Source organism: Pelophylax lessonae (assembly GCF_965119305.1).
Source record: "Pelophylax lessonae genome assembly, chromosome: 4".
NCBI classification, from domain to species: Eukaryota; Metazoa; Chordata; class Amphibia; order Anura; family Ranidae; genus Pelophylax; species Pelophylax lessonae.
Genome location: NC_138771.1, coordinates 664402252 through 664425524, shown reverse-complemented (window position 1 = coordinate 664425524; position 23273 = coordinate 664402252). Strand labels below are relative to the sequence as shown.

The following is a 23273-nucleotide window of genomic DNA, read 5'->3' as shown; positions in this document are numbered from 1 at the left end:
TTCCAAACGCAATTTTTTTGGAAAAAATTCACTTTTTTTAATTAAAAAATAAGAAACCAGTAAAGTTAGCCCAATTTTTTTCCATAATGTGAAAGATAATGTTACGCCGAGTAAATAGATACCTAACATGTCATGTTTCAAAATTGCGCACGCTCACGGAATGGCGACAAACTTTGGTACTTAAAAATCCCCATAGGCGACAATTTAAAAATTTCTACAGGTTGCCATCTTTGAGTTACAGAGGAGGTCTAGGGCTCAAATTATTCCCCTTGCTCTAACGATCGCGGCGATACCTCACATGTGTGGTTTCAACACCGTTTACATATGTGGGCGGGGTTTCTGTATGCGTTCGCTTCTGCGCGCGAGCTCACGGGGACAGGGCACTTTAATTTTTTCTTTTTTTTTTTTACTATTTATTTTATTTATTATTTTTTATTTTTACACCGTTTAAAAAAAAAAAAAAAATGATCATTTTTATTTCTATTAAAAGGAATGTAAACATAGAAATAGGCACGACAGGACCTCTTTTTTGTGAGATCTGGGGTCAAAAAGTCCTCAGATCTCACAAGTACACTAAAAGATAGAAAAAAAAAAAAAATTATTATATAAAATGAAAAAAAAAAAAAAGGACCCTTAAACCGGTTGCTAGGCAACAACATTTTCCGTAGCTCCGGTCCTCCAAGACCATAGAGTCCATAGAGACCACTAGACCATAGAGTCAAGTGAGGGCAAGCTTGCCCTCACTCGACATCCTGTCTGTGAGGATCTGGGACCGGATCGTTTTCCCCGCTGCCGGCGGGTCCGGTAAGCGGGGAAAAGGACCGGAACACGGCGGGGGGGGGGTGGGGGGCGCCTCTTCCGCCATCCCGGAAGGGTGATCCCACGGCGAATCTGCCGCTGGGACCACCCTTATCGAAAAGCCAACCGTCCACCGTTTAAAAAAATACCAGGGTTATGGCAGCTATCTGCTGCCATAACACCGGTATTTAGGTTTAAACGGAGGACGTATATAAACCTTTTTGGACTTGGACATGGTGGCTGTATGAAGGGTGACAGGTACTCGGGTACTTTGTTGGGCAGGTGACAGGTACTCTGGTACTGATGAGCAGGTGGCAGGTACTCGAGTACTCCGATAGGCAGGTGACAGGTACTCGGGTACTCTGATGGGCAGGTGACAGGCAAGTGATAGGTACTGATGAGTAGTACTGATACTGATAGGTGATACTGTACTGATGGGTACTGATGATCAGTACTGATACGTGATAGGTACTGATGAGTAGTGATGGGTACTGATGAGCAGGCGGCAAGTACTCGGGTACTTCAGGCGTCAGGTACTCTGATGAGCAGGTGGAAGGTACTCGGGTACGCTGATGGGTAGGTGACAGGTACTCAGGTACTCTGATGACGGGTACTCCGTTGACAGGTACTCAAAGTACCTGTCATCAGAGTACCCGAGTACCTGTCATCAGAGTACCCGAGTACCTGTCATCAGAGTACCCGAGTACCCGTCATCAGAGTACCCGAGTACCCGTCATCAGAGTACCCGAGTACCTGTCATCAGAGTACCCGAGTACCCGTCATCAGAGTACCCGAGTACCCGTCATCAGAGTATCCGAGTACCCGTCATCAGAGTACCTGCGTACCCGTCATCAGAGTACCTGCGTACCCGTCATCAGAGTAACCGAGTACCTGTCATCAGAGTACCCGAGTACCTGTCATCAGAGTACCCGAATACCTGTCACCAGCCCATCAGAGTACCTGAGTACCTGTCATCTGAGTACCTGATGGCCTGATGGGCTGGTGACAGGTACTCGGGTACTTTGATGGGCTAGTGACAGGTGCTCGGGTACTTTGATGGGCTAGTGACAGGTGCTCTTTATTGGGGGGGGGGGGGGCAATCAGTGTGTTTAGCGTGCACTGTAATCGGTAACTAGCTGTTACCGCAATCTCCTCCTCACACAGGATCAGTGTGTGAGGAGGAGAACACGGTGACAGCTAGTTACCGTGTTCTCTGTTGACATTTGTGACTGGCTGTGATTGGACACAGCCGGTCACGTGGTAAAGAGCCAATTTCATTGGCTCTTTACCTAGATCGGGGATCGACTCTGTCCGAGGGATGAGCCTCGTCCCCGATCGCTGCTCTGCGTGCTCCCGGGGGCGCGCATTGCAGAGAGAACGAGCGGCTCGTGCTGGAGCCGCTCATGTGATCGGCTGTGATTGACACAGCCGATCACATGGTAAACAGCCAATTTCTATTGGCTGTTTACCTTGATCAGGGATGGGCTATGTCCGAGGGACGAGCCTCGTCCCCGATCGCTGCTCTGCGCGCTCCCGGGGGCGCGCATTGCAGAGAGAACGAGCTGCTCGTGCTGGAGCCGCTCATGTGATCGGCTGTGATTGACACAGCCGATCACATGGTAAACAGCCAATTTCTATTGGCTGTTTACCTTGATCAGGGATGGGCTATGTCCGAGGGACGAGCCTCACCCCCGATAGCCGCGCTGCGCGCCCCCGGGGGCGCGCAGTAGAGGGGAGATCCGGGCGATGTCATATGACGGCGGCCCGGATCCTTACAACCACTTTGCCGACGTCATATTACATGACTCGGTATGGAAGTGGTTAAACAGGATTGGTCCCAGGACAGAACCCTGGGGGACCCCACTTTCCACACCCGCCCAATCCGAGTACTCCCCATTAATCACCAGCCTCTGTACTCTCCCCTGGAGCCAGTTCTCTATCCAGGTACTCACCTTATGGTCCATACCTACCTTCCTTAGTTTGTACAGTAAGCGTTTGTGGGGAACGGTGTCAAAGGCCTTTGCAGAGTCCAGATACACCACATCCACAGGCTTCCCTTTATCTAGGTGGCAGCTCACTTCATCGTAGAAGGTTAATAGATTGGTTTGGCAAGAACGATTTTTCATGAATCCATGCTGATTACTACTAATAATACAGTTTTCATTACTAAAGTCTTGTATGTGGTCCCTTAACATCCCCTCCAAAATCTTGCAGACTACAGATGTTAGGCTGACCGGCCTATAGTTACCCGGGATACATCTCGGCCCCTTTTTAAATATTGGTACCACGTTGGCTTTTTTCCAATCAGCTGGCACCATACCCGTCTGTAAACTATCCTTAAAGATCAAGAATAATGGTCTGGCAATCACCTGGCTGAGCTCTTTAAGAACCCTCGGGTGCAAGCCATCCGGTCCCGGTGATTTATTTATGTTAAGTTTCTCTAGTTTATCTTCTGTTAGCCATGGCGGTATTTCCTGAGGTGTGTTGTTTAGTTCGGCCTTACAAGCTAGGTTCGTGTAGCCCCCCCCGAGAAGAAATTATTTAACACTTCTGCCTTTTCTCTGTCCTCAGTGACCATATTTCCTTTGTCATCTTTTATGGGGCCAATGTGTTCTGGCCTCGCTTTCTTACTGTTTATATACTTAAAGAATTTCTTGGGGTTCTTTTTACTCTCCTCCGCTATATGTCTCAGCGTGTTCTATTAAATCTCTCTCCCTCCCTGCTAGGAATAAATGACTGGCACTGCATTGTCTGACAAACTGCAAAGAAACAATTCCCTCCCTGCCTCAAACACGTTCCTGTCCCTCCCTACACTGCTAGCAATATCTCACTGCACTCTGACAAACTCCAAAAAAAGCTACTCTCGCCCTGCTCTAAAGTGTTCCTCTCCCTGTCTCCTTGCCCACACCATAACACTACACGCTGCGGCTGCACGGGCAGCCTTTATGTAGTGTGGGGCGTGTGCTTGGCCCCTGATCCATGATTGGCTAAAGGCAGCCTGCCTTTAATCCAATCATGGCAGAGATAATTTGATTGGCCAAACCATGAGGTCGGGGTGCATGCTTTGGCCAATCACATAACGTGCTGCACGTGCGGGGCTGTACACATTTTCCATTACTATTTTTTTATATGCTGTATGTTATAGTGTTAGGGAAGTGGGTTTAGTTATTATTTTGCACTGATCAAAGTTCACCTGGGGTTGGCTGGTTGAAGGGCCTTCCATAACATTACCTCTTTGTTTGGTCAAAGCTACGTCTATTCCACTGAAGAAAGTTCACCTGAGGTTAGCTGTTTGAAGGACCTTAAGGAACATTGCCTCCATACTTTGTCAAAATAAGGTCCAATCCATTGATGAAAGCTCAACTGCTGCTGCCCGGTTAAAGGACCTTCCATAACATTGCCTCTATGTTTGTTTAAAGTAAGGTCCAATCCATAGATGAAAGCTCACCTGGTGTTGGCTGGTTAAAGGACTTTCCAGAAAATTGCCTCTATGTTTGGTCAAAGGAAGGTCCAATCTACTGAAAAAAGCTTGCCTGGGGTTGACTGGTTGAAGGCCTTTCCACAACATTAGGCAGAATATGTATCATCTTTGTGTGTCAAAGTCAAAACAATATGTGTGACAAAATCTCAAAAAAAGTATTGTGCTTGATCTTCTTATCCAATTCACCAACAACATCCAACATTTCATAATATAAAGTTCCACCACCTGGAAGCAAAAGATGGCCACCCTATCACAAAGGCTTAAAGTGGTTGTGAAGGTGTTTTTTTGTAATAAAATAACAAACATGTCTATACTTACCTTCTCAGTGCAGTGCTTTTGCACAGAGCATCCTCTTCTTCTGGGGTCCCCCACTGGCACTCCAGGCTCCTCCTCTTCTTTGGGTGCCCCCACAGAAAGCCACTTTCACTGGAGGCACCCGTGCAGGCTTGCTCTTAAGTTCCGCTGCTGTGTCTACTGACACAGACAGCGGGACTCGGCCTCGCCCTCCTGCTCCCGTGTCACAAGATTTGATTGACAGCAGTGGGAACCAATGGCTCCTGCTGCTATCAATTTGTCCAATGAGGAAAAAACAATGGCTGGAGACTCTGCACTCATGAACATCACTGGATCGGATCGGGCTCAGGTAAGAAAGAGGGGGTCTGGGGTGATGCTACAGCACAGAAGGTTTTTCACCTTAATGCATAGAATGCATTAAGGTGAAAAACCTTAAGGCTTTACAACCACTTTAGGATTCCCTAGGATTCTGGAATGACGGTTGATGGTCTCATGGATAGGTTTAATCCATCACCTCCAAATGTGAGGAAAAATCCACCATCACCACAAACTGGCCGTTCAAAAACACATTCTTGAGAATCAAACTCGCTGACATTTCTTTAACCACCCATTGAGATCTCTTCACTGAGATCTTCACTTGCAATATCTCCTGTGCCCTTTATGTGGGGCTCCCACCATCCCTGCACTATGTTCCTTGGTCTGAAAACTTGATGCTCCAACCAAACCTCCACTTAGTTCCCAGCTCTAAACTCCAGCTGTACTCATTATGGGTTCCTGGGTGTGCACATCAGCTGTTCCCATTAGGAGGGGTCCTATATAAATGTACTGAGATCCTGGATCTACACACGTGTTGTGGCCAAACAAAAGTTCACACCATCCCTGCCAGTTCTGCCCATTATAAGGTTTTCCACCTTCTATTTTCTGAGTTCCTGGGTCTGAGCAACTGTTTTGCCCATTAGGAGGAGTTCCCACCACTACTGCAGTTAACCTCCCTGGCGGTATGATTCTTTCTGATTTTAGGTGCTGAAAGTGGTACCATTATTTTTCATGTAATTCTTAAGAATGAGCAGCCTAAACCAACTATTTACATATGAGTTTTTTTTTTTTTTTACTGTGCGTTCTTCTTTATAACATCTCGGGTATGATTAAGTATGAAACACAAAATCATAAATTATAATATAATAAATAACTATAAATAAGTTAAAGTATGTATGTATGTATATATATATATATATATATATATATATATATATATTTATATATACGTATATATATATATATATATATATATATATATATATATATATATATATATATATATATATATATATATATATATATAAAGTACAGTAAAACTGCAGGAAAGGGCCCTGGGGGGCAAACTAATGTGAATTTATTTTATTTTGTAATGTATCAGTGTGTTTGGTGTGTTTTACTATTTGAATTTGCCGCCGGTTCCACCCCCCCTGCGAACGTCACATCGCAGGAGACGGAAGCCGGGGCACAGAGCATTGGGAGGAAGATCCGGCCGCCGCACACTGCGGGATACATCGCTGGATTCCGGGGACAAAGTGAGTACCCTCTCTTACTGGATCCAGCGACCTTCTTGGCAGTACCCCAAGTGTGGCTCCTTGTTACCGCTTTTGGCACTGAAATTTAACCCCGAGCCACACTTGGGAATACCGCTAGGGAGGTTAATTGCCAGATCTGTAAACCTGCTGTGTGCATTATGAGACAATTCCACTATCCCTGTGCTGAGATTCTTGGTCTGTAGACCTGTAATTATCATTGTAGAGGAGTCCCACTATTCATGTTCTGAGTTCCTAAGTCTATGGCCATGTTTATGGTCTCCCAGCATTTCTCTGGATTTTATTGTGTATCATGGAGATTGTAAGAAAGCTGTGACACACAAAGTTGGGTGGAGACACAAAACTCCTGGGTGTGCAGGAACAGAGCCAGGAATTATGTCAAGGAGATCTCATTGATTCGGGTTTCCAAGTCCTATCCAGGGTCTGACTCAGGGATGTGATGCCATTTATCTGGGATTTCCTTTTATTATAATTTTACCATCTTGGCTGAACTGTCCGGCTGTAACCATGACAATCCAGGGTGACCCTCATAATCCTCTTTCTTGCTCCCTCAGACTCTTCGAATCCATTGTGCAGTGAGCGATGGACACACTATGGACTCAGCTGTTACTACTTGTCTTCAATAGCACAAACATGGAACGCCTCCAAGAAAGACTGTGAGGACAGGCAGGCCCACCTGATGGTCATTAATGGCGTGGGAGAGATGGTATGTATGGGGAACAGATAGGCACGTCCTATTGTGAAACTTCCACTGCCAGCAGTATTTGATTAATATGCTCTCAGCCTCACCCTGTGAAGAGATTTTCCAGTTTACAGGACAATTTAGGCACTGGCAGACTAGGAGTGATTATGACTGAATATTTAACCCTTTACACACACACGGTAACCACCACTTTTTTTTTTAAAGTAACAAATGTGTGCATCACTTGCTGCCTCATCTAGACAGGAATGTAACAGAGTTTACACTGCTGTAGATTCTTCACAGAGACAAAGTTATTTAATTTCTGGTTAGAACATTCAGCCCCATTTTAGCCTAATGATTTTTAAACATTTTTTTTAATGAAAAGAAAAAAAAAGTGCAGAAATTATTTATAGAAAATATATTACAAAAACAGAAATAAGAAACAATAAAAGGTTTTAAAGTAAAAAAAATATACTTGAGTAAAGTCCACAAGTTCTTACTCTGCAGAATCTTGCATAGTGAGTCCAATAAGACATATCAGAGCCACTGGCCCTCATAAATGACTCTTCACACTCCTTCTAGGATTCTAGGGTAAGACGGGAACCCAGAGCTGCGGGGGCAGACGTGTTTTCTAGTCAACCCGATGGGGGTTGCAGAAAGGCTCAACTTAATCAAAAGGTCCCTTATTGCCAACTATCAGAGATACATCTAATGACCATCCTACAAGGTTTCACAATCCAACAACCAACATATCATTTAGCGACATGATATTACAATTTGTTAGATACCAAATGCGATGTAGATCTTATGCATTCATCTCTTTTCCAAGTTAAGTTTGTCTTATTCACCTTCTGGTCCTTGTAACATAGGTGTTTATGGTGTCTAACTGGTATAATCTTACACATTATCGTAATAATTTTTTATGAAGATAAGTGTAGCACAGTCACATAGCATTTTCTTCACTCAACACAAAAAACAGTCCTTGGCTTGTTTTTTTTTTTTGTTTTTGTTTTTATTAGGGTATGACAACTTGGATGGGGCAGAGAATTATGGGATGCCCATCATGACACAAATTGAACTTCAGGGACAACTTCCTCCCTATTTACAGATTCCTCCCCTCACGTCCTCCAGCACACACTTGATTGCTTTATCTACAGCTCCTGTTGATACACTCATGATGGAACTAACAGTTTTGGCTAGTTCAGCTAAGGCCCATTACAGGCAGGGACTTGCAGCTCTTTGACGCAGTAGCACAAATGGAGTGAACAGCAAAACACACCTCCTTCTTCCTTCCTGTGGCCACTGATCACAGTTCCACTTGCTTGCAGAATGCTAGCCCACCTGGCTGCCATCAGCTGTGCCTGGCTGTTTTCCTTCCCAGTCCTCCTGACTGGCTCTTTGCCCCAGTCCTGCCTGACAGACAACTACACATGGAGATTCCCCAGGGCAAGGTTGGATGAAGGCTTGGCACAACGCTGTCTTCAAGAAAGATATGCTACAGAAGACAAACTCTCAACTTGTCTGTCCCTGAACTGTGCTGATCTACTCACTGTCTCTCCTTGCTCTCTCCCGCTGCCTAAGTCTAGAACTGCCTAGAACAGATCATGTCACACCCTGCTTGGGGAAATCATGTCACACCCTGCTTGGGGAGAAGCTACCGCTGCGGTGAAGATTTTTTTTAAGGAAGCGGCAGGAAGATGAAAGTCTCACCCACTATACGGTGGCCATGCAGAATCCTTGGAGGCACCTAGAGAAGAGGGGTGTTGGTGGCTGTGGAGACATCACTGATTCAAATTATCACTGATTCAGGGAACAGCTTGACCGCTGTTGGCTGTCCCTCTGAGCGGGCAAAAAACCTTTCTATCTCAGCCGAAGACATCACTTGGGTGAAGATTCAAATTGAGGACCAGGTGATGGGGCGGGTCAGATTATGGCAGTTGTGGTGATGGGCATGAACATCCTGAAGGATTTGAATCTGCCCCACCTGTTAAACAAATATGAGCATTGGGGCCAGCATGCCTTTGGCTGCTGCCTTTGGGAGGTATGGCTTAGAGTACTTCAGGCTTTCAAGGCATAACACAGAGCTGGTAAACGAATGACGTTAAGCGCCAAAAGTACCTGCGCTTGTTGGATAAAGTGCAAACGTGCTGTATAAATAAGTAATGTATATGTGCTAGTGAGTAAGTGGATTATTTGTTAGGAATCAATAATAGTGTAAAATGTGCACAGTGTAATGGTGTAAACCAATAATCTAGGGAGCTGCAACTCAATCGTAAAAAACGTGTAATGAATATATGATACACACAAGGTGTACTAAGCTGCGCTCACCTTTAAACGTGCAAATATGTGGTATATTAAAATTATCTTGTAAAGTGCATAGTAACAAATCAACAACTGTATAAATGGTCAACTGTATAAATAAATAAATGCATAAAAAAATATAAAAAAATATATGCATAAAAAAATAATTAAAAATATATATAATTAAAGTGCATCAATGGAGTGAGACAAAAAAGTTCAAAGTGATAAGTCCCAATATGCGGATGTATCAATAAAGATATATCTCCAAGGAAAAAAACTCTTCACATGGTAAACCTTGAACCCTTCACCATCTAGGCACCACTGTGTGAGTGTGCTTACCAGAAAGCACAGACCCCTTAATTATAGGGGGTCAATGCAAGCAGGATCAGTCAACACGACCAGAATCCGGGTATATAAGACCAAGCCCTCTGAAGTGGTCCCCTTCACAGCCTCCTGTACACCACAGAACTCCACACTCCTCCTCCTTATGCTCCTCAGCAGTATGAAAACAAAGGAATGACCAGGATAGTGAAGTACGTATAGACAGTTTAATGTAAAATAAGGTTGACACACTTACATCAGGGTCATAAAAACAGGCATATAGAACTTGAGATCCAAGATTGGACACAGGATGGTAACCGCTTCCGCGTTCACTGGTCCTCTCCAGACAGTCTCAAAAATGGCAGTGATAGCAGGGTGATCGTATCCCAATATTCCCGACCGGTTTCGTCGGCTCGTATGGCCGTCGTTTTCAAGGGTCATGACCCTTGAAAACGACGGCCATACGAGCCGACGAAACCGGTCGGGAATATTGGGATACGATCACCCTGCTATCACTGCCATTTTTGAGACTGTCTGGAGAGGACCAGTGAACGCGGAAGCGGTTACCATCCTGTGTCCAATCTTGGATCTCAAGTTCTATATGCCTGTTTTTATGACCCTGATGTAAGTGTGTCCACCTTATTTTACATTAAACTGTCTATACGTACTTCACTATCCTGGTCATTCCTTTGTTTTCATACTGCTGAGGAGCATAAGGAGGAGGAGTGTGGAGTTCTGTGGTGTACAGGAGGCTGTGAAGGGGACCACTTCAGAGGGCTTGGTCTTATATACCCGGATTCTGGTCGTGTTGACTGATCCTGCTTGCATTGACCCCCTATAATTAAGGGGTCTGTGCTTTCTGGTAAGCACACTCACACAGTGGTGCCTAGATGGTGAAGGGTTCAAGGTTTACCATGTGAAGAGTTTTTTTCCTTGGAGATATATCTTTATTGATACATCCGCATATTGGGACTTATCACTTTGAACTTTTTTGTCTCACTCCATTGATGCACTTTAATTATATATATTTTTAATTATTTTTTTATGCATATATTTTTTTATATTTTTTTATGCATTTATTTATTTATACAGTTGACCATTTATACAGTTGTTGATTTGTTACTATGCACTTTACAAGATAATTTTAATATACCACATATTTGCACGTTTAAAGGTGAGCGCAGCTTAGTACACCTTGTGTGTATCATATATTCATAACACAGAGCTACTGAGAGGCAACCTGAATAAATGGGGGTGGTCTGTGCCAACCCAAAGCACCACCACAAGGGATTCTACCATCACTGAAGCTACAAGGAGCTACAGTGATTGTAGAACCCAACAAGTATCCCCTAACACCAGGAGAATGGCTGATGGGCCTTACCCTATCTAAGGTTCACCATCGAAGGGTATTGGTACAGCTTACCAACCTGGAATCAACACTAATATTGCTGCCCAGGCCGACATATACACTGTACCTCTCCCCTGCATCTCCGAGTACCAACCAGGGGTTGGGGCGGTATGCACCCCCTTACAATCAGCTATGGCTTCTTGGGATGAGCCCTGATACAAGTCCCCCTAGGACACCTGGCCTTTTTCTTTAAAGACTTGTCTTAACCCCAACAGAGACTGCTTTATTAGTTATTGGAAAAACACTTATTTGTGTTCACCACCAGCCCTGAAGACTACAGATTCACTGAAGTCATTGACCACCCTATTCATACAGAGGACACACCACCCATCCAGGAGTGGTACCGCCGAATTCCCCCAGTGCTGTGCCAAGAAGTTAAGGAGTTACTTTGCAATATGCTACAAGGTGGGGTGATCCAGGAAAGCTGCAGCTCATGGGTCGATCCTGTTGTACTGGTGTATAAGAAAGACGGCAGTCTACGGCTCTGTGTGGACTATGGCAACCATGCCTGCACCCACAGATATGCTTACCTGTTTCATCAGGTGGAGGAATTCCCAATGGCCCGTGGACAAGCCAAGTTCTTCTCTACCCTGGACCTGGCCAGTGGCTACTGGCAAGTTCAAGTACAAAACCAAGACCAGGAGAAGACAGTCTTTATTATATCCTTGAGCCTATTTGAGTTCAATCATATGTCCTTTAGCCTTAGCAATGCCCCCAGTACCTTCTAACGTCTGATAGAGAGATGTTTTTGGGATTTCTGTTACGAGACTATGCTTGCATACCTTGACGATATTATATTTTCCAAGATGTATATTCTTCAAGATCGAGTGTTCTCCTGTTTGGTGCAAAATGGCCTAAAACCTAAAGTGACATTAAAGGTTTGGATTTAAAAAAAAAACAAACAAACATACTTACCTGCTCTCTGCTATGGTTTTTCACAGAGGAGTCCCGATCCTCTTCTTCTCAGGTCCCCCACTGGCGCTCCTGGCTCCTCCTCCTTGACTAGTGCCCCCCGAGCAAGCAGCTTGCAATGGGGGCACTGGTGTGTGCTCACTCCCGTGCCCAGCTCTATGAGTTCATAAGACACAGAGCCGCCTCTACCTTTACAGCCTTTACAACAACCTTAGGCCTAGCCGCCTGATGAGGCAAAAGATCCAGTACTTGGGGCATGTGGTAGAAGTGGGAGTTTTTTTTGCTGGACGAGGGCAAAGTACAGGCCATTTAGGATTGCCCCCTCAAAGCCATCACAAAACTACATTCATTCCTGGGTCCGGTGCAATATTACTGGCAGTTCATCACAAAATGTGTGCATTAGTCGCCCCACTTACTTAGTAGTTGTGTGAGCACAGCAACCAGTGGAAGGGCGGGTCCTTGTTGTCCATTCAAGCCCAATGGTATGAACCACAGCAGCAAGCTTTTGAAACGTTGAAGAAAAGACTGACTGCAGCCCCATTGCTGGCCTATGCTGACTACACACAGACATTCTGGGTATAAACAGATGGGAGCCTCCAGGGTCTGGGGGCTGTCCTGGCATAAGTGCAGGATGGCCAAGAGAGGGTGATTTCCTATGCTAGTAGAAGCCTATGACCCACAACTACAGTTCTTTTAAACTTGAGCTGCTTGCCCTGATCTGGGCTATCACTGAGAAATTTGCAGAGTACCATCGCTGGGGCCGACATCAAAGTCTTTACGGTTAGCAACCTGCTGGCCTACCTTGAGAATTGGGGGCCTCGGAGCAGAGATGAGCAATCCGACTGATACAGTTTAAAGATACATTACTGGCCACGGAAGCTCAATGGGAATGCAGACATCCTTTCCCGTTTCCAGGTGGATCACCCAGGACAGGATGTGGACTCTAACCTGGAAGACATAGAGTTTCCTCCTGTTCTGCTTGTACCAGCTGCCTTATGTGCCATTGAGGGATGAGATCCTGACCCACAGGTGAAAACAGCAGAGCTTTACCCCACATTGCACTCCACCTACATGCATGCTAATTCACACTAATTGCATGAACAGTTTTGATTCTGTGTACTGGAGCACTATGTGCATATGCAGATATTCAGGCACAACCATGCATTCAACATTCCTGACATTTGTAGGTAAGTATTGTACAGGATGCCAAGGTTGGGTCCTGGACAGGTGTTATATAGCACCAATATTTGGGTTGTGGTCCCTTTAAGGGAAGTGTGGCAGTACTCAGGGGGTCACCCAGGATGGGTGAGAACTTCCCGGGAATAGCCTGAATCAGAGAGAGGACTGATTCACAGTTCTCTCTGTGTTTAATAGAGAGATATTTGGGACCTGGAAATTCAGAGACCCTGAAGTGATAATCAGGTGGGAAGGGGTCTCCACCTCTGACTATAGGCTTCCATGACATACAGGTTAAGAACCTCCAGGAAGCAGTTCTTAAAAGCCAGGAAGTAGTGATAGTACCACTTCACTATTGGACCCAACCTCTCAATTAGCTCGCCTACCCGGCGCATGGGATAGGCATCAAACTTGGACACTATTAAGCTTTCTAAAGTCATTACAGAAGCAAAAAGTGCCATTGGGTTTAGGTACCAACACGATTGGACTTGACCACTGGCTCTGCAAATCTTCTAAGACCTCAAGCTCAAGCATTCTTTTCACCTCTTCTGACATTGCCACCCTATGAGCTTCTGGGATAATATAGGGCTTTAAGTGGATTTTTACATTGGGCTTGGTTACAGTGTCATGCTCAATGACGTTGGTGAGACCAGGCAACCCTGAAAACATGTCCCTATTTCTTTGCAGAAACTCTTTGGCTTGTTGGGTTTGGGGCCTAAACAGGGTAGCAGCAACCTGTACCAGGTCAATCCCTGCAGGGTCCCCTGACTGTACACTTACAACCGCGGTTACCTGTACTCTGCTCTCTGGGGTTTTAACAAATGTATATGATAGAGATTTCTTTTCCCGGGCTGGTGTTCCTTGTAGTTCACCTCATCCACCTTTTCTACTTCCTCAAACGGACCCTGCCACTTGGCAAAGAACTTGCTCTCCACCATGTGTATTAGAACAGCCACCCAGTCTCCTATTTGAAAATGTCTGACTTTAGTCGACCGGGTGTACACCCTTTTTTGGGCATCCTGAACCTTCTGCAGATGCTCCCTCGCTAATGGCATCACCTTAGCATTTGGGAGCTATGCTCTACCCTGGTTTTGTGCGGTGAGGACTCACTTTCCCATGTTTCCTTTACTAGATCGAGCAACCCCTGAGGCCTTCACCCATGCACTAGCTCAAATGGTGAGAAGCCCGTGGACACTTGTGGAACCTCCCGGATGGCAAACAACAGGGCAAGGAGTAACATATCCCAATCCCTCCCGTCTTTCTGGACCACTCTTTATAACATGGACTTTAGAGTTTTATTAAACCTCTAAACTAGGCCATCGGTCTGCGGGTGATAGACGGATGTCCGCAACTGCCTAATCTGAAAAAGTTTGCACAAGTCCACCATCACCTTTGACATGAAAGAGGTGCCCTGGTCCATCAGTATATCTTTAGGAAACCCAGTTTGTGAAAACATCTGAAACAATTCCCGGGAAATGGCCTTAGAGGAAGTTTTCCTTAACCACTTAAGCCCCGGAAGATTTTACCCCCTTCCTGACCAGGGGGTTTTTTGCGTTTTTTTCCTGTGTGACTTAAACGGACAATTGTGCGGTCGTGCGACGCTGTACCTAAACAAATTTGACGTCCTTTTTTTTTCCCACAAACAGAGCTTTCTTTTGGTGGTATTTGATCACCTGTGCGATTTTTACTTTTTGCGCTATAAACAAAAAAAGAGCGTAAATTTGCAAAAACAACAATATTTTTCACATTTTTTTATATGAAATTCCCCCAAAAAAATGTAAAAATCAAAATTTTTTTACATTTTTGGCCAATTTGTTTTCTGCTACATATGTTTGGTAAAAAAAAAATTGCAAAAAGCGTATTTTGATTGGTTTGCACAAAAGTTATTGCGTTTACTAACTAAGGGAAAGATTTCTGTCATTTTTGGTGTTTTTTTTAACGCTTAATGGCGGCGATCTGCGATTTTTTTTTTTTTTTTTGCGGGACTGCGACATTGCGGTGGACAGATCGGACCCTTGACTGACATTTTTGACACTTTTGGGGTTACCAGTGACATTACTGCAGTAATCAGTGCTATACATATGCACTGTTACTGCAAAATGACACTGGTAGTGAAGGGGTTAACTTTATTTGAGAGGGAGGGGTGGTGTGTGTCCCTAGGGGCGTGCTTTCTACTGTGATTGGCTGTGGCTTGAAGTGTAGGAACAATGATCAACGGTCCTACATAGTAGAACCGTATGATCACTGTTTCTACACCGGGGAGAATGACAGGCGGCTTGTTTACATCAGCCGCCTGCCTTTCTCCCTCTGCACCGACGATCGGCGAGTGAACGGCGGACAACGGGTTCGCCGGTCACACGCACGGACTTGCTGGGGAACGAGCCAGGGCGGGAGCGCGCCTCCGCGGGCGAGCGATTGCCCGCTATTGGCTCCCAAGCAAGTGACAGGCTAGTGACGTACCGGTACGTCACTTTGCCTGGCCGGGGCTGACTGCCGACGTATATCGTCGTGCGGCGGTCGGCAACCAGTTAAAGAGACTGCTTCTGGATACCTAGTTGCGTAATCTAAGATGACTAATATACATTGGTGCCCCCTTGCTGACTTCACCATGGGCCCTACGAGATCCATAGCAATCTGCTCAAATGACACCTCAATGAATGGTAGGAGTACCAGGGGATTTCTGTAGAGGGACACTGGGGCAGTTAACTGGCAAGTGGGACAAGATACACAATATCTTTTAACCTCGGCCTTCACCCCTGGCCAGTAAAACCTGTCAGTTATCCTGTCCTCCCAGTGCGTCGTTGTGGGCTAGATCGAGGAGCATCCACCTATATGGCTGGGGAACCAGCAACTGCTCTACAGTTTCCCCTTGTCTTTCAGCCACTCGATAAACCAAGTTCCCCTTCATCGCAAAATGAGGAAACCTCTGGTCTGCACCTGGTAGTTGTCGGACCCCATCAATAACAGAAACCTGCTCTCGAGCATTGACCAAGGTAGAATTCCGTAACTGAGCGGTGCCGAGCGTACCCCTGGATACATTCAGGTCTGGGTGCACTGGCCTTGAGGATGTTTCCCCTTCAACCTCCTCAACCTGAAACTGCAACGGGGAGAGTTCCTCGACATCCTCCCCCAGCATAACCTGTAATGGGGAGACTCCTCCCCCTCAGAGGTTAACCGTAACATTATCACCATTCTCTGCAATGTCATTATCAATGACAAGTATTTCCACATTAGGGGGGTCTGTTGTGGGGGTTTCAGGCCCGGAACCCCCAGAATCTGTCCCTTTGAGGCCCCGTGTCCCCAGTCCTCTTAGCTGTCCAGGCAGTTCACACTGTACCTGGTTCCACAGTTCAAAAAACAGTGTACAGTTCCGCCCCACTATGATGTCATATATCAGATTTCTTACCTTCCCAACTTGTGTCACTGAGGTACAGCCATAGGCAACAGTTACCGGCACCAGGGGGTACTCCCTGGTGTCCCCATGGATATACACTACCCGTAGGGTCTTACTTACTGGACTGAGTCTCCCAATCATCCTGGCATATACCAGGGTCATCATGCTACCGGAGTCCAGTAGAACCTTGGCAGGAAGGTGGTTCACCCACACTTCACACTCAAACCGTCCTGCCGCCAGATCAAGATGAGTGGCACATGCTTTTTGCACATAGAAGGAGCTTCTCCGACTGGTCCCGCAATCCATCAACTCCTCCTGAAGTGGGCAGTGGGCCCGGGTATGCCCCCAAGACCGACATCGCCAACACTGTATGTCCCCCATCCTTGGGACAGGAACCAACTTTCGTGGTTCTGCAGAAAATGATGCAGGTTTGTGGGTTCCAACGTCTGGCAGAGCTTCTCTCCTAGGTGCTGTGGCTGGCCTGGCTTCCCTTGGGATGGGTTCCTGATGCTTGGCAGGCCCGAGCAGGCAGGTCCTCCACCACGGTGTACCTTTCGACCCACTCTACCAGCTGGTCAGCGGTTGCAGGGTCTCCATGGCTTACCCAGCACTGTAGATCATCTGGCAAGGACTGCAGATACCAGTCCATCACCACCCGTTCCACCATTTGTGGGCCTGTCAACTTTTCTGGTTGCAACCATTTTTTTGACAAGCTGTACCAGTTCATGCATTTGGGACCTGGGTGGTTGGTTAGGTTTGTACCTCCAGCGGTGCACCCTCTGAGCCCAGACAGCTGTGGTCATTCCCAGACGGGCCAGGATCTCTGCCTTCAGATGCTTATAGTCGCTGATGTGCTCCGATGGGAGGTCAAAGTAGGTATTTTACGGGCCACCGGGGAGGAAAGGGGAGATAATGCCAGCCCATTGGTCATGGGGCCACCCCTCTCTCTCCACTATCCTCTCAAAGGTGGTGAGAAAAGCCTCTACATCATCGCTGGGTGTCAGTTTTTTTTTAAAAATGGCTGGCTGTCATGGATACCTGGTTACCAGCGGCGACGACCGCCTGCTCTCGTCCCTGAGCCAGATGCTGTCCTGCCTCCTGCAAGGCAGCCACTTGTGCTTGAGTAAACTCCTGCTGGGCAGTAAACTGGGCGGCTAGCAACCCTGTGCTTTTCTGTTGTGCAGCTACAGCCTGTGCCAGGGCCTGCTGCTGCTGAGCCATCGCTTCCTCATGGCGACGGTTTGCCTCTGCTGAGGCTTGCTGCTGGGTCACGGTGGCTTGCACCAATGCTTTGATGACCTCCTCCATGCCTTTTTCTGCTGTTCGCAGTGTCTGAGCTGATTTCACCCAAGACATGCCATAGGTATACTGTCTCTTTAAATGTCAGTTTTTAGTTTTAAATGGCTTCTACGGCTGCAAGTGCACTCTGCCCGCATCCAAAACACCAGTTGTAATGTTTGGGGGACTGTGGCTCCACACGACTGAGTGCAAAAATGGTTAAACTTTAAACAAACAGGCTTTTATTCAGCAAGCAAAACAAAAATATGGCTTCCGGCTGAACCAGTTTTTAACGGTTTTTGGACTCAGTCCTGTGGAGCCACAATCCCCCAAACTTTACAGTATTAAAAGTAGCGCACTGTGAAGTGAACAGCATCTCTTTCTGCCTTCCTGTAGATCCTGAGCCTAGTTCTACTGCTGCAGAAGATACCAGCCCACTGGGCTGCTTGCTTCCCCAGTCCTTCCTGACTGGCCCACACTCCCCCAGTCCTTCCTGGCTGGCACATTTCCATGGAGATTCCACAGGGCAAGGATGAAGACTTGGCACAATGCTGTCTTCAGAGAGCAATTTTGACAGTCTCCCGCCCTTGTGTTATCCCTGCACTGTGCGGATATTACTCAGTGTCTCTGCTTGCTATCTCCCGCTGCCTCTTCCAGCATTAATCCACCCAGTTGCCTCCTATGGTGGGATGCTTCCAGGCCAGATTTCCCGAGCTCCAGGCCGAGGTAGAACCCCTCCATGGCAGGGCTTTCACAAGGCCTGACGTCAGCCTCTCCTCAGCAATGCTTCTCCATCTTCCACCTGACTCATTTGCTGGCATGGCCCATGTCTATTTATGGGAATTTCACTTCTGGGGATTGGCTGAGGTCCCATAAATATTCATAGCAGCCCCTCCTAACCTCTGCCCACTAGGTCTAGAACATTCTTCAATGTACCAGAAAACAGAAGGGGGCACCAGAAAGCTGCTAGAATAAGTCATCCAGCCAGTAACCTAGACCCAGATTCAGGGACTCAGGTTTCTTATCCTAGAGCCAGACAAATGGTTTTACCTACACTACTGGTAGAATAGCACACATTAGAGCGTACGGTACGGTATGGTACGGTTCGGTTCAGTACGGTACAGTACACATTGCGTTTCCACTGCCAATAATACCCTTTCATGATAGGCGTGGTGTAGCAGGAAAGCTGTGATAGACGATTCTCTGTCAACCAATCAAAGTTCTGCAGAGTGTAGCCCCACCCTGTTGGTACGGGCCTAATGTGCTTGGTACCCCAACGAAAGGGTACCAAAAAAGTGGTACGGTACGGTTCGGAATTAGGGTACCATCCACAATGGAAACGGCATAAATAGCGTACCGTACCGAACAGAACTGTACCAGAAAGCTCAGTGGAAACGAGCCATTAGTGTTAGCTATTTTTGACATCTCCCTATAAAATTGTGAGTTTTCAGGCTCTCATGCTGAATCTCTGCCTTTGGTGTTTTGATTCACCACCCCGGGATAAGGATTCATCTAAGGATACCAGTGGGCTAATGTAGCAGCAATCAATCTAGTATATTTAGTAAGAGGTCAGCAGTGGCACCCCCTGTGTATGGCAATTTCACTTTACAAAATTCTCAGTGTAAACATTTTTCCTTTTTTTTTTTTAGAATAAATTGGTTTCTAGACATAATCCTCAGTTCTAAATGTTATAATGTTATTTGGATCACCACACACTGTGAAGAAAAGGACAACAAGCTCAAGGTTGAAAAAATGTTGTTTTTCTACAATAAATTTCCTTTCTCCTTTTTTCAACCTTCAGCTTGTTGTCCTTTTCTAATGCTGAGCTCAGGGTATCTTGATCCTGGAGAAGGGTCATACCATGTCTGTGGGGGGGATATATATATATATTTGTGTTGGGGTGTGGTATGTTCACACCGTTTTTTTATGGATTTGCCCCCGGTGCCCCAGTTTCCTATCTAACCCAAAAATATACTGGTAGCCCAACTGTCATGTTATCTAATCAGCCAAATGTGTACAATAATTGAACTTCTAATGACTTCTGTCTTTCCTAAGAATTTTCTGCTTAGGATTGGAAAAGGCAAATACGTGTGGATCGGTCTAACGGATGCGGATGGAACCTGGAGATGGGTGGATGGAACGCCTTATGACATAACTCCAAAGTAAGACACCAAAACCCCAAATATCAAAATTCTCCCCACATATCCCCAACACTGTGATCTGGCAAAATGATCTAAAAAGGTGGCACACTGATGGATCCTTGAGCTGAAGTACATTAATGAGGCATTAATTCACTCCACCCAAAGATTTAAAATACCTTTTCACCCAGAAATGATTAAAATGAAAGTAAGAAGTACAGTACATAGTAACTGTGTAACCCAGAAATAAAGACACCCAAAAGAGTTCCTCATTGTAAATCAATCATCAATCATGATACCCTACTCCTCCCGGTTTGTCAGAATTAAAAACGTGGTTGACCCGGTGCACATGGCCATTTTTGATACAGCTTGCCGAATGAAAGCTCATCAAGCTGTCATTAGCTATATAAGAGAAGGGGATGGGAAAGTATTGAAATCCTTGACCGAATCTGGCCATGGCCATATTTGGTCAAAGTCGTTGCCCAAATACGGCCATTGAAAGTTGCTGCTATCCCCATCCCTTTGCTTATGTAGCAAGAGATTCCCACCCATGTGAGCCATGTGACAGAGGTGGTTGCTAGGGATGCAGCGGGTGCAAGCAATTTCTACTTCTTTAGGAGCCATTGATAGAAGGAAGCTGTTATATATAGAAGCAGTAGAAATACCACTTCTATAGATGATGCTCACCTCCCCCCGATCAGAGGGCCAAACGTGCAAAAGTTTGGGCATTCTTTCAAATACCCTCACAGCCTAGGCCCAGGCCAAACCATTGGTTCATCCCTACTCCTCACATAGCCAATTAGAGAAAGAGATGAGGGAAAGAACTCCTCACATAGTCAGTTGGGTAAAGCAGTGAAGGGGAAGAACTCATCACATGGGGAATGACCTGGAGGAGAGAACTCCTCACATATTCAATCAAAAAAGAGGTGGGAGGAAGAACTCATCACATCGCTAATAGGGGCTATTTATGTATGGGGTTGGTCACCACTGATCTAACCTCAGTTGATTGTACAATCACATTGTAGCATGTGGTTAGCTCTCTTGCAGTCCATCACGATTGTTGGGCTGATACTTTGAAGATCTTGTTTTATAGCCTTTCTGAGGTCCCGGTTCTGCTCAGTTCCTGTCTTGGTCTAATCACTATTGTCTCTTCTGTCCTTCAGGTTCTGGGGGACGGGTCAGCCTGATGATTATACAGGTCATGGTTACGGAGGAGGGGAAGACTGTGCTGGATTAAGGCCCGAAGGGGACTGGAATGATTTTCACTGTTCTGACAGAATGCAGTACGTTTGTGAGAAGAAAATCTTGTGATATGGACTGAGGAACACCAAAGAACACCTGATATCTCTATTTTCCTTTTCTCCTTCTCCATCATACTTTGGCCATATAGAATCTATCACCGTATTAAATAATCCAACAGGTTATGCTGGGACTTGTTGTTTTTTTCTAGAATGGTAGGATATTAAAGTGTCCAATCTGCAGTTTTCAAGCTGAACTCCAGCCTTGTCTTTAGTCTTGCACAGTTGTATAGGCTCCTATATTTCACCACACACTGAGTTTCTCACAATGTGCATTAGAAGCTACAAAGAGTTAGATAGATTCTGCTTCATTTCCTGGATGGAGGAGGTCCTGTGTCATCTAGAGCTTTCTTCCCTAGCCTGACTGTCCCTGATCTACCACAATTCATTCATTGGATTTCAGTCCTTTCAACCATGGAGGATCAGCATTGCATGTGGGTGTTATCTAGGGTGATCTGCATGCAAACTAGTATGTCGCCCTCCTTCTTGAGACATACCATTCCACATGCTCCTAACATGGGGGGTTACCTTGCCAAAGGTAACAAGGCCTTTGAGCACTTCAATACTTCAGTTCAGTGTTTCCAACCCGCCAGATTGAAATCCACTGACACAACACCCAAAATCTACTGGCACAGCCAAATGTTTACTGGCTTTTCCAAAACTTACAACATTAAAGATGTAAGTGAAAATTTCAGTATTTAGGCTACAAACAGGAACAATATGCATTTAGCAAAGCGATTTAAGATAGATATTAGAGTAAAAAACACAGTTCTTATGTTTTTTTCAATATGGTTAGGGTAGGTTATTATAATCCATCAGTTTTAGTTATTGATGTCCAACTGGAGAGATTCCCCCTAAATCTCAATTTTAGTGTAGCCCTGTTATAGGGGGGTCATATGAAGTTGCTCTCTCCACACCGGCTATGGCGCTAACCTGCAGGTAACCAAATGAGCCAGAGCCTTCGCTAAAGGGAGAGTGGAGTATGAATAAATAATTGGCAGTGCCTCCACCTAGAACAGGGCTCCAGCTTATGTAGAGGTGATCCCTTTCTAGGACAATAATTAGCAGAGCCGATACAAGGGGGCGGAAGGGGCGGGTGACCTGGGCGGCACCATTTAGTAGAGGAAGGGGGGCGCAGCGCAGCACAGGTGAAGTGTTTGTGAGTGTGACTACTAACACACCACAGGTGAGCGGCCGCTAATAGCTGTAACGAAGTGAGACCTTCACTTCCCTGTCAGGCAGGTATCTCCACTGACAGGGAAGTGAAGGGCTCACTTCGTTACAGGCAGCCATTTGCGGCCGCTCACCCGCCCGCCTGGTGTGTTAGTTCATACCAGGGGCGGACTGACCCATCTGACTGAGTGCCCGGGACCAGTGGGGGGCCCCATGAGAGGCTCCTGGGGATGAAGTCAGTACCGGATCAACGTCCGGCATTGTGAAGATTCCTGTCAGGCTGCCTTCAGTTCTCCGAATTCTCTGCCCACCTTCTCTCTCCCCGCCCGCCTCGATGACCCTCTTGCTTGCTAGGAACGGCACTGCTCAAGAGTACGGACACAGCTTGGTCGGCTTGGCATGGCATTACTCCCGGTTTTTAACATTGGCGTCTATAGGAAATCTTAGTCAACTTGACATAGCACTGCTACCGGTTTTTAACATTGGCGTCTATGGGAAATCTCAGTCAGCTTGACATAGCACTGCTCCCTGTCTAACATTGGCGTCTATGGGAAATCTTGGACAGCTTGGCATGGCATTTCTCCCTGTCTAACATTGGCATCTATAGGAAATCTTGGTCAGCTTGACATGGCACTGCTCCTTGTTTTTAACATTGGCCTCTATGGGAAATATTGGTTTTGAAATTACACTGACTTTTTCTTCATACCCCGGGGGTCGGGGGCACAGTTTGCCATCTTCGCCCTGGGCACCAGATGACCTTCCCCGGCACTGATAACTAGTAACTTACCCAAAATAACTGACAGCAATAGTACTAGTACACCCAGCATAGATTTCTAAGAGTAAATATATGCAGACATACAAGCATGTGTTTAGTGTAACTTCTTTTTTTTTTAAACTTTAAAATTGTTTATTGAATATTGAAAAATGCAGATACAAGTGTAACTTTATATATGATAAAGTGATGGCGTTACATACAGCCAAAGCAATAACAGAAAGAATGTACATATATCTGAGAAGAACAGTGTATATA

At 45.8% G+C, this 23273-nt stretch overlaps 1 protein-coding gene across 1 annotated transcript in view; it reads left to right on the top strand.

The window, feature by feature from the left end:
* Positions 1–21083, top strand: part of LOC309553075 (C-type lectin domain family 10 member A-like) — a gene marked incomplete at both ends in the record, with an annotated part of 44984 nt that extends 23901 nt beyond the window's left edge. Inside the window, 3 exons of the mRNA XM_082253974.1 lie at positions 6717–6868; positions 19690–19796; positions 20936–21083. Of these exons, the coding sequence (XP_082110100.1) occupies positions 6717–6868; positions 19690–19796; positions 20936–21083 (407 nt within the window). The remainder of the gene's footprint in view (positions 1–6716; positions 6869–19689; positions 19797–20935) is intronic.
* Between the last annotated feature and the right edge of the window lie 2190 nt (positions 21084–23273).